The 15,961-nt window shown below is 37.4% G+C and overlaps 1 protein-coding gene, 2 long non-coding RNA genes and 2 pseudogenes across 3 annotated transcripts; 3 read left to right on the top strand and 2 right to left on the bottom strand.

Annotated features, from left to right (window-relative positions):
• Positions 1-425: 425 nt before the first annotated feature.
• LOC26513878 lies at positions 426-1,180 on the top strand. Its single transcript, XR_001408191.3, has 3 exons — positions 426-510; positions 859-990; positions 1,052-1,180. It is a non-coding gene; the product is annotated as an uncharacterized LOC26513878 (long non-coding RNA).
• A 101-nt stretch (positions 1,181-1,281) lies between these two features.
• On the bottom strand, positions 1,282-3,362 carry LOC6502342 (annotated as a pseudogene).
• Positions 3,363-7,470: 4,108 nt separating this feature from the next.
• Positions 7,471-8,565, top strand: LOC116655409. The gene is made up of 5 exons (XM_032453270.2): positions 7,471-7,594; positions 7,661-7,824; positions 8,114-8,247; positions 8,302-8,372; positions 8,427-8,565. Exons 1-5 carry the CDS (start codon positions 7,514-7,516, stop codon positions 8,490-8,492), a joined length of 516 nt encoding a protein of 171 aa, XP_032309161.1. The 5' UTR covers positions 7,471-7,513; the 3' UTR covers positions 8,493-8,565.
• Positions 8,566-8,573: 8 nt separating this feature from the next.
• Positions 8,574-10,631, top strand: LOC116654480 (annotated as a pseudogene).
• Positions 10,632-10,734: 103 nt separating this feature from the next.
• LOC116655413 lies at positions 10,735-11,487 on the bottom strand. The gene is made up of 3 exons (XR_004310505.2): positions 11,403-11,487; positions 10,923-11,054; positions 10,735-10,861 (listed from the first exon to the last, which is right to left on the bottom strand). It is a non-coding gene; the product is annotated as an uncharacterized LOC116655413 (long non-coding RNA).
• Between the last annotated feature and the right edge of the window lie 4,474 nt (positions 11,488-15,961).

The following is a 15,961-nucleotide window of genomic DNA, read 5'->3' as shown; positions in this document are numbered from 1 at the left end:
GAGTTTTTAATCTCATATTTTCAAAAAGTCTATCTAAAACTGTTTCTATGTTCAAAACGTATGTATTGTTCAACTTGTTTTGTAAAAGCTTACAGAAATTGTAGACAGCCATGACTTTTTGAAAATATGAGATTAAAAACTCCAATTCCGCGGATTGGATGAGTATTCCAAAGATATGGTAACTGCTAGATACCATTTTTTAATTTTAGTTGGTACACATACATTTCAAAAATGATATGTACTAAAAACAATGATGGTCATCGCCATTACACGGCCTACATAATTCAATATATGGTAAAATTTGATCAATTTCTTCTCTTAGGTGTACCGCGGAAACGGTGGGTGATAGAACCTATGTTTGTTCTGGACTTTGGTTCAGGGGAGCCTAAAGGTTATGGAGCAGGTAAAATTATGCGTGGAGATTTTTTGCTGTTGGCCTGTGTAATCAGCCGCTTTCAAGACTGAGTTCTTTTAATAATATCGAGAATGAAGACTATAAATCAAATACAGGTAAAGTAATTTATTGTATGAGATATTAAGAATTATTAGAATTATTGTTATTATTTAGCCAGGATCTACTTACTATTACTAACAATCCTTTTATTGTTAGTAGATATTTAGAGGAGGATATTTAATATTCAAGAGTGTGAATAAAACCGTTTAACTAAGAACGTTTAATAAAGAACGTTTAACTAAGAACTTTGAAGTGAATTGTATTTTTGCTTTCAGGCACAGAATAGTGGAATTGAAGTGACTCTTTCCCAATGTATTTAACATTTTAGAACTAATCTACTAAGTGGGAGGCTAGGAATCATACAGTATATGCAAAACAAATGACTATATTCATCTACTCTGCAGGCAAAGAATATTTAAGACATCCTGATTCATATTTACCTCCGATGCATTTTCCAAGTGAAACGGATGGGGAAAGCTCTATGAACGAGGGACCGATTTCAAGGAGAGAAACTTAAAGCCGAAGAACAATAATTGGTAAGATTCAAAAAGCATTCCAAAGAATAACAATAACTAAATTAAATATCATATTTTGCAGAGAATTCAGAGGAGGCGTACCTATTTCCATGCGCTGTCAAAGAAATGGGCTCCAATAGCAATATTTCAGTTCGTCTCTGTTGAATTGAAGATTCCGAACTGGAAGAATTTTTGCCACAACATCAAAAAAACTAAATGACATGCTAGTATATAAAAACTAATTTTTACATTTTTCATTTCGTTAGATTACATAGAAACTTCAGTTGAATATTTTCAATAAAAAGATATATATTTATGTATACAAATTTATTATTTTCATTTAACTTTCAGTTATTTTCATATAGTTTACTTTTGTTTAAAAATGTTAACAATACATTGTGATTTGGATAGAAAGTTTAAAAATTGAGTTACAAATTGGACAATACATATTACTTCTTTGCTTTCGCGTTCTTCTTGGCCATAAAGCATTTTCTTAACTTCATCATTTTATTGGAACTGCCGAACCATTTGTTGAATTTTTCCATAAACTAAAAGAAACTAGTATGTTTAAGTATTGATTGTGAATACCTTATCCTCTATAGGGAATATAGGTGGGTGCTCCTCGTTTATGAAATATTCCAGGAACTCGTGGGTATCCAATGCATCAGTTTGCAGTCGCATTCTCCTCTCGATACTTAATGTGTTCTGATTTTGTCAGTGATGTCGCCGGAGTTGTAGGCTTGCAGAACTCTTGCGAGTGCGGAATAAGCGTATTCTGCCATATTATCCGGACAATTTTCGGTCATCAGTTCCAGCCAAATTAAGAAGCTGGTACCGTAGTCGCACCTCGGGATAAGTAAGATTTTCTGGAACGCCTTCCGTATGCCACCTTTCGCCGACCACGGCATATTTCTCGTACCAACGAGTACGACTTTATCATTCTTTTTTAGGGGCTTTAGAATTTTACTGGCTATAGAGGAGCCCAAAAGTCTCGGGTTAATATCCTTGGTTTTGGAATATCAAATTCTCCCATGCCCAGCATTTACTCTTGGATGACCATTTTAATATCTCCCTTGGCCGGACCCAAAGTTCTAAAAACAAAGAACGAATGTTGAATTAAATAATACATTATATTACAAGCCATTGCTGTGGGCTATGTTGCCCTCACAAGCATTCTGGCTGGATGCCCCACAATTTATATCAAAAAATATTCTTTTTCAGATTTTGATGCAGAATGACTGAGAATCGATTAAGGTATTCGACTCAAGAATCGAACAGAAATTGGAGTGGTTGCATTGGCTTTCTGGTTCGGTCTTTTGAGTTTTCTCATTTTTTTCATACCGTAAAGCTCTTCTTTGAATCGTTTCTTTATTTTGACAATTTTTCTCGTCCTTTAACCCCTCCACCATCTTTGGATTACAGTGGCAGCTCTATTTCTTTTCATATTTTCAACTTCCTCATCTAGAAAAGGCAAAAAACTTTTACAAAAAACGTATGATTTGATATAAAAATTACCCATCATAGCAGCCATGTCCTCCCCTACATCATCCTTGGTCCTTAATTAATCACAGTCCTCTGTATTTTTAATGAAATATGCTGTGAATATAGTCCTTTTAACGGGTATACTCATTGCCTAATCGGGTTTGAACGTAAACCGATAGTTGATTTTTTTCCTCTGCATCACCTTGAGAAACTTCTTTTTATCGTACTTAATATTTGATTTGTATACACGAGCTCGCCGCGCTCTTTCATGGGCTTGAATCAGCGTGATAGCTTCCGTGATAGGTACGAAATCCTGGGCCGCCTTCTCCTCCTTTTCCACATCGTTCATATACAGTCTATTGTCCGCAATGATGTTCTGAATATCTAGTGGACGGCGATAGAGGAACTGAGGTGATCTCCATATTACCAAGTCCCGGGGTGTCAGTTTCCTGGCGATCAAGCCTTGTCCAAATAAACGTACTCGCTCATCTCCAACTCCTTCAGCTCCTCCTTGAGCTGCATCAACTGCTGGGTGGCACTTTCAACAAGGGTCCGCACCACGGCTCGCTTTTGCACTTGGAAGGTATGGTGGTAAATGAAACCTAGCTTCGCCACCAGCTCAACATATAGGACATAAAGTTCAGCGAATATTTTAAAGGAAACTGCCTTCTCGCCGGGTGGGGCAATTTTTTTCAAACGGTTCGGCTTTTTAATAAGCTGGGCAATATCCTTTCTGGTGGACACCCAGTACTTATGATTTAAATCGAAAGACATTTTGAATTTGTCTGTATCTTCTTGTATTGACGAAAATAGTTTGCGTGTGGTATGAATATATATTGAATTTTTGTATCTGTACACTTAATAAAAAATATGTCGATTACCTGAATATTCAAAGGTTACTTAGTACCAATATATTTATTGATTTCATATTAATTTATCACTGCATCTTAATTTATCTTAATAAACTGATCAGGGAATTCGGAAGGGCACTACTACTGCCTCACTCACGTGCGCTTTCTCAATGAAGGCCTTCATCTAAAAATGATTAAAGTTTAGATTTATTTAGGAATAATCTATAAATAATCTTACTTGAGCTGAGTCCTCTGCATAAAGAGGCTTTGCTAAATAGAACTGATGGCTCGGGACATCTTTAAGGAGGCCTGAAATAGTAAGGAATGAGTAATTGGTGGTTTCTGTGAATCATTTAGACATACCTTTTAGGATGACACTGGGATGTTGTACATTATTCCACTGCTGGTGCAACCTCTGCGAGTACAATCTTATTCTGTCAGTGTACTCCTGGTGCTCCAGGCTATGGCAGTCCATGGCACCAACATTGATCATGTTTCTAGGAGGAAAAAATCATTAGTATAGGTCTCAATCCATATTCCTATTGTGAAAGATATTGGATACCCATTCCAGGGCACAACAAGATAACATTGTGGTGACTAGTCATTAAAATGTGTGTAAACAAACAAGTGGACACCGAAATCGGGTGCCCCCTCCACTTATTAACCCGATAGGGAGTCGTATAAGTTCCTATCTGTCGTAACAATCATCTAAATCAAAGTGAAATACCCTATAAGGGTAAATTGGTGCCCTATCGGAAACAAAAGGGGTGCATAAAAAAAGTTTTTCTCAAAAATTTCCCAACTAGGACATAGCCATAGTCCTTGTGGGAAGGGGGAGTGGCGAAGTGAAGCAATAAAACAAATCATAGCATACATCAAAGCGCAAACGAAGCGTGTGATGACAACTAGAGAAGAAACTGAAGAACTGACAACAGCTGTCGGCTTGTTTGATGGCCAAAGTTTGGCAACAAGTTCAATTACTTTTCACCTGGCCCACAAAAAAACAAACAGCTCTCGTTTTGGCCTAAAAGCCTAACACGTGGTTTACCATTCTCCAGGTGAAAAGGTTTCTAGGAAAAGGTTATATTTATTTATGACCTTGTTTTTCTCTCCATAACAGTGTCCTTAAAAATTCCAGAGTTTATTAGCTTGTCTTGTACATTAGCTATAAAAAAATAATAGTTTGAATTACAATTCCAGAGATTTATTAACTGATGACCCACTTTCTCGAACCTCCTCCTGGATTGGCAAGACATTACTGAATTTTCCTATAAGCTGCAAGCAAACAAAGTGTAATTTATTCGCTAATGGATCGACAGGTGGGAACATTGCAATCTACCCTTAGTCTGCTGGCAGAAATAAAAGTAATCGATTGCAGAAACTAGCTAAATCCATTGGAAAAATACCGGTGACAATTGGAAATTAAGCCACGCAAAGAGAAATGTCGCACTGAAATAGAGTAAATTGCACACGGAGAAACGTTTTTGGTAAATTAAGGCCAACAATTCAACAATTCCACCAATAACGGGAACGAAAGAAATCGAAGCCACCGCCACCGGGTCCAAAAAAGGAAATTGAATTGCATTCCAAATGCATTTGTCGCATTTGCAGATGTCGCTGGCGATGGTGTCCTCGTTCACCTGAGGCTTAAACCCGAGTTTATGGATTTTCCCGGGATTTATGACAGCTTAGAGGGACAGCATTGTAGAAACGGTAGGAAATGTAGAGGGGGACAGCATGATAGGAAAACGGTAGGAATCGATATATCAGTCCTTCTAATCAAACGACAAAAATTGATTTTTTTTAGTCCCTATTAAGTGTAGACTACAAGTGTAGACTCACTTGTTTAAATTTTTGAAATATAGTTGATAAAAAATAAACTCCTTTTTCGCAGTCAATTCCTTTGATCGTTTTCTTTAAATATAGCTGCATAATCAGGTTAGACTTTATCGCCTAGCCAGACATTTATGGCGTGGTGTAAACCGGAGTCTGGTCCTCGGGCCAAGGGCTAACCAAGTCAACACAGACAATCCAGTTAACGGCGCAAGGAGTTAGGGCTCCGTAGAACTGCAGGATGCAGGAGCAGTAGCAGGCCACGAAGTGAAAGGCCAAAGTGTTGTGCATAAAAATGTTGTTTTTCCTGATGTAAGTTTGTGCCGCACTGTTTATGCGGAGAAGTGAATGGGCGTGGGGTTGTGGCACAGTGATGTTGCATCCGGATATTTGCCGCTTTGCATATTAAACGCTGCTGGCGTAGTTTTGTGGCTGGGTCGCCGATAATCCCTAGCTTTTCTATGTAAATTGGGTTTTCTTTGTCGGTGCAACAATGGGCGGCAGTATCCTGGCCGGAGGACTGCAGACCTGAGCTGTGGGCGTGGCCATTAACGCTCAACAGTCTACACCGTGGATAGATAAAACACCAACTGAATCCAATCAGGCAAGACATGAGGCAAGCCGCAGGCAATCAAGTGGCAAACTGCTTTGTGGGGGTTCATTAAATTGCTAATGTGGTAGCGATTCCTTTTTTCGCTCACAGATCCTTACAGGATGTGGCAGAGCGACAAGTCGCGTCAGAGCAATTTAGCTGGCAGAAATTGAACTGTGAAATGCCATAAAATTAAATAAATAAGTAACTGAGGATTCTAACTGAAGACAGAATACCGAAATGCTCTTTAAATGTACCTACGGTCTGGGTAAAAATTAAATATATACATTTCAGCTCTGCCAAAGTCACATTATTTCGGAGAAACGCTCAGGTAAATATTTATTTATTGAAAAATCTGTGTGTTAGGGTACGAGAAGAACAGCGAAAGGTTTCTAGATAACAAACAGACATATGTATGCCTTTACTGATCGATATCCTGCCGGGTTCCCTGTTCATGTGGAGGATAATTGAATCCGATGTGAAGCTGTTCCTTGTGGCAGTTATGAAATTTGTGCGTCGGCTTCCGGTGCCCCAGAACGGAAACAAAAGCGAAGAGCATTGCCGCCAAAATGAAGTTACAATTTACAGGCGAGAGTGTGGGGTCGTCTGCCTGAATGGCTGATGCCAAAAACACTGTAAAAAAAACGTACAGACTTTTAAACTTATTAACATAATTATTATAATAAAAATTCTTCCACAATATTGGTAAAATTGGGTTTTAAAACATTAAATATCTACCGCATGTCAACATATTTTGGGTTAAATTTTCAAAAAATTGTTGTGTAATTCTCAACAGCGTGCAATGGAACAGAAACAAGGATCCGTAGGATCCTCCCCAGGCGTGAACGAAGTGGGGAGGAATCATCCCGGCAGGGGCACACACATGTTCCCCCATGTCTAGCAACCTCGGCAATGAATTCGTGTTTCCGCCTCGATGCTCTCGCCATCATAGTTAACGGCATCGTTGACTTAAGGGCGTTCCAGTGGACGGGTGTGATGTATTCCGCTGCTTCGTCATTTGACGCGAGCGACACAATTAAAAACATGCAGCCCAATTCATTTGATTGGCACGAAGGAAAATTCCTGATAAATATCCTTCCTGGAATGAGGCAGTGTCCTACAAGACCGACAACTTCATGAATTTTTCTGTCTCTGTGGTCAAAAAAGGAAAGAGGAAATATACAACTTCTTTAAAATGGAAAATGTGATATATATGAGTTTCTTAAATATTCTTTGCTGTTGACAAAAAACCATTCTTTAAAAATAACTTTTAGGTTCTTTGAATTAAATTGTATTCATTTTTTTGCTTAGGTCTAAATCTAGTCTAAATTTTTAAATTAAAATGCAAAAATATGGAGAAATATTTTGAACCTGATAAAAGACATTTTTTTAAGAACATTTTTAAATATTGCGCCGTCTGTTGATATCGATCAGCTCAAGTAAGATTATTTATAGATTATTCCTAAATAAATCTAAACTTTAATCATTTTTAGATGAAGGCCTTCATTGAGAAAGCGCACGTGCAAATCTAAAATATTAAGTATTTATTTAAGTTGGTTCACAATTCTACAAATTCCATAACTTAAGAAGTTATTTTAAGTTATTTATTTATAAATAAATTAGTTTCTAGCATAAAATTGTTTTGCGATGCAGTTTTTCGATATTCAATTTCTTATGTGTCCAATAGATGGCGCTAAAGATGTAATTATCGATATTTAGGAACAGTGTTGTGAAACGTGAAATTATTATTTTTATTATCAACAACTGCATTAAAATTACATTAAAAATGGATAATATTCACTCCGTTTGGAATTACCTGGCCTCGATCTGCAACTGCTGGCAATGCACCGAGGACACGGGGGCTCAGGTGGGTCACCAGCTTAGCTTCGATGTGGAATTCCCTCTATCTTTATGTTGTTTCTTGCCCTTGTAGCCGAACGAATCAAACGACAGGACACACCTACTAGTAGACCCCGTGAACCACAGCCCGGCCTTCCGGAGGAGCAACTCGGATGGCCTGAGCAACGACTATGCCCACTCACTACCCAAGAAAGATGACCAGACCGCTCTGTCCAGATTGGTTCAAAATACAGCCATGTACGCAGTTGTTATGCACCCCTTTTGTTTCCGATAGGGCACCAATTTACCCTTATAGGGTATTTCACTTTGATTTAGATGATTGTTACGACAGATAGGAACTTATACGACTCCCTATCGGGTTAATAAGTGGAGGGGGCACCCGATTTCGGTGTCCACTTGTTTGTTTACACACATTTTAATGACTAGTCACCACAATGTTATCTTGTTGTGCCCTGGAATGGGTATCCAATATCTTTCACAATAGGAATATGGATTGAGACCTATACTAATGATTTTTTCCTCCTAGAAACATGATCAATGTTGGTGCCATGGACTGCCATAGCCTGGAGCACCAGGAGTACACTGACAGAATAAGATTGTACTCGCAGAGGTTGCACCAGCAGTGGAATAATGTACAACATCCCAGTGTCATCCTAAAAGGTATGTCTAAATGATTCACAGAAACCACCAATTACTCATTCCTTACTATTTCAGGCCTCCTTAAAGATGTCCCGAGCCATCAGTTCTATTTAGCAAAGCCTCTTTATGCAGAGGACTCAGCTCAAGTAAGATTATTTATAGATTATTCCTAAATAAATCTAAACTTTAATCATTTTTAGATGAAGGCCTTCATTGAGAAAGCGCACGTGAGTGAGGCAGTAGTAGTGCCCTTCCGAATTCCCTGATCAGTTTATTAAGATAAATTAAGATGCAGTGATAAATTAATATGAAATCAATAAATATATTGGTACTAAGTAACCTTTGAATATTCAGGTAATCGACATATTTTTTATTAAGTGTACAGATACAAAAATTCAATATATATTCATACCACACGCAAACTATTTTCGTCAATACAAGAAGATACAGACAAATTCAAAATGTCTTTCGATTTAAATCATAAGTACTGGGTGTCCACCAGAAAGGATATTGCCCAGCTTATTAAAAAGCCGAACCGTTTGAAAAAAATTGCCCCACCCGGCGAGAAGGCAGTTTCCTTTAAAATATTCGCTGAACTTTATGTCCTATATGTTGAGCTGGTGGCGAAGCTAGGTTTCATTTACCACCATACCTTCCAAGTGCAAAAGCGAGCCGTGGTGCGGACCCTTGTTGAAAGTGCCACCCAGCAGTTGATGCAGCTCAAGGAGGAGCTGAAGGAGTTGGAGATGAGCGAGTACGTTTATTTGGACAAGGCTTGATCGCCAGGAAACTGACACCCCGGGACTTGGTAATATGGAGATCACCTCAGTTCCTCTATCGCCGTCCACTAGATATTCAGAACATCATTGCGGACAATAGACTGTATATGAACGATGTGGAAAAGGAGGAGAAGGCGGCCCAGGATTTCGTACCTATCACGGAAGCTATCACGCTGATTCAAGCCCATGAAAGAGCGCGGCGAGCTCGTGTATACAAATCAAATATTAAGTACGATAAAAAGAAGTTTCTCAAGGTGATGCAGAGGAAAAAAATCAACTATCGGTTTACGTTCAAACCCGATTAGGCAATGAGTATACCCGTTAAAAGGACTATATTCACAGCATATTTCATTAAAAATACAGAGGACTGTGATTAATTAAGGACCAAGGATGATGTAGGGGAGGACATGGCTGCTATGATGGGTAATTTTTATATCAAATCATACGTTTTTTGTAAAAGTTTTTTGCCTTTTCTAGATGAGGAAGTTGAAAATATGAAAAGAAATAGAGCTGCCACTGTAATCCAAAGATGGTGGAGGGGTTAAAGGACGAGAAAAATTGTCAAAATAAAGAAACGATTCAAAGAAGAGCTTTACGGTATGAAAAAAATGAGAAAACTCAAAAGACCGAACCAGAAAGCCAATGCAACCACTCCAATTTCTGTTCGATTCTTGAGTCGAATACCTTAATCGATTCTCAGTCATTCTGCATCAAAATCTGAAAAAAAATATTTTTTGATATAAATTGTGGGGCATCCAGCCAGAATGCTTGTGAGGGCAACATAGCCCACAGCAATGGCTTGTAATATAATGTATTATTTAATTCAACATTCGTTCTTTGTTTTTAGAACTTTGGGTCCGGCCAAGGGAGATATTAAAATGGTCATCCAAGAGTAAATGCTGGGCATGGGAGAATTTGATATTCCAAAACCAAGGATATTAACCCGAGACTTTTGGGCTCCTCTATAGCCAGTAAAATTCTAAAGCCCCTAAAAAAGAATGATAAAGTCGTACTCGTTGGTACGAGAAATATGCCGTGGTCGGCGAAAGGTGGCATACGGAAGGCGTTCCAGAAAATCTTACTTATCCCGAGGTGCGACTACGGTACCAGCTTCTTAATTTGGCTGGAACTGATGACCGAAAATTGTCCGGATAATATGGCAGAATACGCTTATTCCGCACTCGCAAGAGTTCTGCAAGCCTACAACTCCGGCGACATCACTGACAAAATCAGAACACATTAAGTATCGAGAGGAGAATGCGACTGCAAACTGATGCATTGGATACCCACGAGTTCCTGGAATATTTCATAAACGAGGAGCACCCACCTATATTCCCTATAGAGGATAAGGTATTCACAATCAATACTTAAACATACTAGTTTCTTTTAGTTTATGGAAAAATTCAACAAATGGTTCGGCAGTTCCAATAAAATGATGAAGTTAAGAAAATGCTTTATGGCCAAGAAGAACGCGAAAGCAAAGAAGTAATATGTATTGTCCAATTTGTAACTCAATTTTTAAACTTTCTATCCAAATCACAATGTATTGTTAACATTTTTAAACAAAAGTAAACTATATGAAAATAACTGAAAGTTAAATGAAAATAATAAATTTGTATACATAAATATATATCTTTTTATTGAAAATATTCAACTGAAGTTTCTATGTAATCTAACGAAATGAAAAATGTAAAAATTAGTTTTTATATACTAGCATGTCATTTAGTTTTTTTGATGTTGTGGCAAAAATTCTTCCAGTTCGGAATCTTCAATTCAACAGAGACGAACTGAAATATTGCTATTGGAGCCCATTTCTTTGACAGCGCATGGAAATAGGTACGCCTCCTCTGAATTCTCTGCAAAATATGATATTTAATTTAGTTATTGTTATTCTTTGGAATGCTTTTTGAATCTTACCAATTATTGTTCTTCGGCTTTAAGTTTCTCTCCTTGAAATCGGTCCCTCGTTCATAGAGCTTTCCCCATCCGTTTCACTTGGAAAATGCATCGGAGGTAAATATGAATCAGGATGTCTTAAATATTCTTTGCCTGCAGAGTAGATGAATATAGTCATTTGTTTTGCATATACTGTATGATTCCTAGCCTCCCACTTAGTAGATTAGTTCTAAAATGTTAAATACATTGGGAAAGAGTCACTTCAATTCCACTATTCTGTGCCTGAAAGCAAAAATACAATTCACTTCAAAGTTCTTAGTTAAACGTTCTTTATTAAACGTTCTTAGTTAAACGGTTTTATTCACACTCTCGAATATTAAATATCCTCCTCTAAATATCTACTAACAATAAAAGGATTGTTAGTAATAGTAAGTAGATCCTGGCTAAATAATAACAATAATTCTAATAATTCTTAAGATCTCATACAATAAATTACTTTACCTGTATTTGATTTATAGTCTTCATTCTCGATATTATTAAAAGAACTCAGTCTTGAAAGCGGCTGATTACACAGGCCAACAGCAAAAAATCTCCACGCATAATTTTACCTGCTCCATAACCTTTAGGCTCCCCTGAACCAAAGTCCAGAACAAACATAGGTTCTATCACCCACCGTTTCCGCGGTACACCTAAGAGAAGAAATTGATCAAATTTTACCATATATTGAATTATGTAGGCCGTGTAATGGCGATGACCATCATTGTTTTTAGTACATATCATTTTTGAAATGTATGTGTACCAACTAAAATTAAAAAATGGTATCTAGCAGTTACCATATCTTTGGAATACTCATCCAATCCGCGGAATTGGAGTTTTTAATCTCATATTTTCAAAAAGTCATGGCTATCTAAAACTTCTGTAAAGCTTTACTAAACAAGCTGAACCTGCAATGGATAAGTTTTGAATATAGAAACAGTTTTAGATAGCCATGACTTTTTGAAAATATGAGATTAAAAACTCCAATTTAATTGACGAAAATATTGTTTAACCACCTATAATAAATTATACAAAATTATTTCGAGTTTTTCCTTAAATCCAAAATTAAAACATGGTATGATCTACTGATTTCAATAAGAAAATAAAAATCTTCCATAGAAAAATGTTTGGGGAAAAATCATAGAAGACCAAAAATTAACGTAGAAAATCTGAGATTTCAACTTTGGATGAGTATTCCAAAGATATGGTAACTGCTAGATACCATTTTTTAATTTAAGTTGGTACACATACATTTCAAAAATGATATGTACTAAAAACAATGATGGTCATCGCCATTACACGGCCTACATAATTCAATATATGGTAAAATTTGATCAATTTCTTCTCTTAGGTGTACCGCGGAAACTGTGGGTGATAGAACCTATGTTTGTTCTGGACTTTGGTTCAGGGGAGCCTAAAGATTATGGAGCAGGTAAAATTATGGGTGGAGATTTTTTGATGTTGGCCTGTGTTATTGCTCTTTTTTCGATAAAATTTTTTGGAAACTGTACAAAATAAATAAATCAAAAATATAATGCCATAAAATTATAAAACAAGAATTAATAATTGAATTAAAATCATTACAAACTCTTTCACTTTAGTAAGCATACCCTGTCGAGCAAACTATGAACTTTCTTTTTCATACACGGGTTGCAGTTAATTACCAAATACTCGCAAAAAATACATAATAACACATCCCCTTGAGGTACTTTCTGTATAATGAAATAATCAAGAATTAATAATGTTTGTGGCTCTGGGAAATTAATGATATTTTTTCGTATTATTATGCAACAGTGGTACTACAACTGGCAGAACGGCGCCAGCCAGATTTCAATGAGTGGTAATGGGTCGAAATCCGAATCGGGCTCAACCAGAGAAATCTCATTTTAATCAGCCAAAGCCCGCGATAATTGCCGCCAGCGAGCACGTGCATCAGCCCAAAAATATCTACAAATATATAAAATATGCTTTTACGTACTCATACATGTAATTGAACGTATTGATGGCAAGGACCTTCCTCGATATGGTAATACAATGCAAATTAAACGGCTCACTTTTGTTCGTGCTGTGCCTTTGCCAGTTGGTGAACTTTTACAATTTTCCGAGAGCTTTTCGCTTCATTACAAAAAGCATTCAATAGTAAAAATATTATGCATGTACGAGTATTATTGGTCCATTTTAAGCTGAAGCGAGTGCAGGTCCATAAAACAATTATGGTAAACAATTTTGAATAAAAAAGGATCAAGGATACACAATGGCTGCGAAAAGGGAAAACAATGGAGTTGAATGTTTGTTTGCATTTTTATTTAACAACAAACTGTTCTCCTTTTTAAGCGAGATTTCCATTTGTAAATGTTGTTGTTAAGACTTTAATATAAGTTTAAACTTTAAAGCAATTGCAATAAAATCTTTTTAATTTCTTAATTTTAGTTTGTCAGCTGCAGCAGCAAATTATTGAATTAAATCCCTAATAGCCCCCTGATACCACAAAGAAACTGACCACAAGGGAAATGTCTGTGGGAAATAAGTGAAAAATAAATTCGAATCGTGGAAAATCTCCACTTCAAGATGGGAGCTGATCAAAGCAACAAGTTGCAAGGCTCCGGGCAACTTGCCACTTGTCCAGAATGATTTCCCAGGAAAAGCCGTCGTTGAATAAATCCGCGCGTGGGCGGCGAAAAATAAGATTTCAACGTGGTCCAATTCATGGCCCTTGGCTAGGAAGCTGATCAAACAAAATCCTTTGCAATTGTCCAGACTCAAAAGAAATCTCTAAGAAAAACAAAAAAAATAAAGTCCTTTAAATGCCTATATATGTTTGCCTATATATTTAAATGACTATATATATATCCTTTGTTATGTTTACGAAAAATAAAAAAGGAAAGCAACAGGTTTGGCTCCACTTCTGATAAGGAAAGTCTCAAATACTGGTGAGGCTTCGGATCTGGAGCCGAAATAAACGCATGCGCTGGGCCAAAGTCACTCAAGTTGTGGAGCCAGACTCCTTCGGCTGAGTGAGTTAAAGTTGGGAGCTCCAAAAAGGATTGCACATATATCCCTTGAGATATTTTCGGTGACTCGTCTTCCGCCCCATTAAAGAAACAAAATATGGCCAAAAAGTTGAGAGTTCCCTTGACTGAAAACGGTCAAGGCCTGGCCATTTGGCATGTTTCGTTTGATTTTGATTCCTTTATATATTTCCGCAAGAAATTAAATTAAATGTGGCTTGTAATATGAAGTGAACAATCGGATGCGACTGGCAAACTGCAGGAAGCGGGCAATAAAAGGACACCAGGCGATGGCATCTCCTGCTCAATTTAGCTGCCGTTGGCATTGCGGAAGCGGAAGCATTAGCCATGGCTGTCCCTCTCCTGCTGCGGGCTCCATTCAAACTTCCAATATGTAGTATTCGGCATTTTTAGGACAGATACGAAAAATGAAGTTAGGGTCGAGGGTCCTCTGAAAGCGAGGAGACAGGACTAAGTGAAGATGACTCCTTGCATGGAGCTGCCTGAGCGTTTTATTGTAAGTGCTTCTGCTTCAATTTCTCATTTAATGTTTGTGAGCTCTGATAATGTGCAGAGTAAGTATGTATTAAAAGGCTTTTAAGGATTCTCCAAGAAACAGATAATAGCTTCTATTTAGTCCTGCCCTCAAATAGAAAGGTTCTAGTAACGAAAAGTCCTTTTAAAGATGAACAAATGTGAAAATGAAATAATTATCGGTGTTTTAAAAACCCATACACCTTTTTTTGTTGACAGTTGTTTATTTCTCTTGGCCAGATTTTGTTTTGCTTCCTTTCTGCTGTTAACTTTACTCCTGTCTTTGTTATTCCGGCTGCCATTGTGCATTGTCCTGTTTGCTGCTGTTTGCGCTTACCGCCCCCCCAACCCACTCCGCCATTTATTGCTCAAGTGCCAAGCGAAGTCGCGACAACAGTTCAAGCTAAAACACCCACAGGACGAACAATAAAAGGTGAACAAATGTGTGCCTTTGCTTGCAGGATCCCTCAGAGATGCGTTGCCAAGTCATTAATAATAGATTCAATATCTGTCGAGTCTGTCGATGGCAATCACTTTCCGATAACTCAGACTAAAGTCTTAAATTTAAGAAGAAGTGATTCTACAGGAGATTTGTATGTATACCTTGGAAAGATTGTTCCCTAGTATTGGGTTCTGAATAATATTATTAATAAATACAATTTATAGGTAATGCTGTTAGTCAATACTTTATTTCAATATTTGGCCATCTTTTCCAAGAAATTTCTATAAAAAACAAGGATTAAATAGAAAATAAATATAGCCTCCTAATTAGACTTTCACTCTGAATAATAAAAGCATGCGTAAGTCCTCCACTTGGCCATCTCTGTTCGACCCCCAAGAACCTCGTTTTCTTTGAATCCTGTCGTACCACACCCTACCCGGCCAGCCCCCCTCAGACCCTTTGTGGAGTTCAAGTGGAAGCCTGTTTTGCCGCCCCAAGAATGCTTCCTTCCACCGGAAGTTAATTGCAAGACAAATTACTTCTGTACAAGTGGCTGGAGCTTTTCATATTTGTATAATTGCTTATTGCCATGTGAGCCAGCAAAAAAGAAATGCTACGAATTATTTCTTTGCCAACACATTAAGACTTTAAGGCTTAAAGGACTTATTTCTATGATTGCAACTTGATCGTGAAACTCAAATTCAGGTAAACTATGCTCTAAAATGCATACAAGGAGACTAGTTGGTTTTTGGTTGCTTGGTATTTAAATGCGGGCAATATATATGCATCCTTGTACATCATTGAGCACTAAGTGCTTATGTCACACCGAATGCATTTAATATTGTATCAGTTTAAAATAGTTTGCATCTATTAAGACGCAATCAAATGTGCAATTGTTAAACCAAACAAAACGATGGCGTCCCAATAAACACTTATGAAATTATTATAAAATATATTCAGAATAACAACGAGAGGAGCAGCAGCGGAAAGGAATCAGAAGTCAACGGTCAATAAAAATAAATTCACATAAAATGAGCTCA

Source organism: Drosophila ananassae, assembly GCF_017639315.1.
Source record: "Drosophila ananassae strain 14024-0371.13 chromosome Y unlocalized genomic scaffold, ASM1763931v2 tig00000193, whole genome shotgun sequence".
NCBI classification, from domain to species: Eukaryota; Metazoa; Arthropoda; class Insecta; order Diptera; family Drosophilidae; genus Drosophila; species Drosophila ananassae.
The sequence above is the reverse complement of the archived record's forward strand: the minus strand, read 5'-3'. Positions and strand labels throughout refer to the sequence as shown.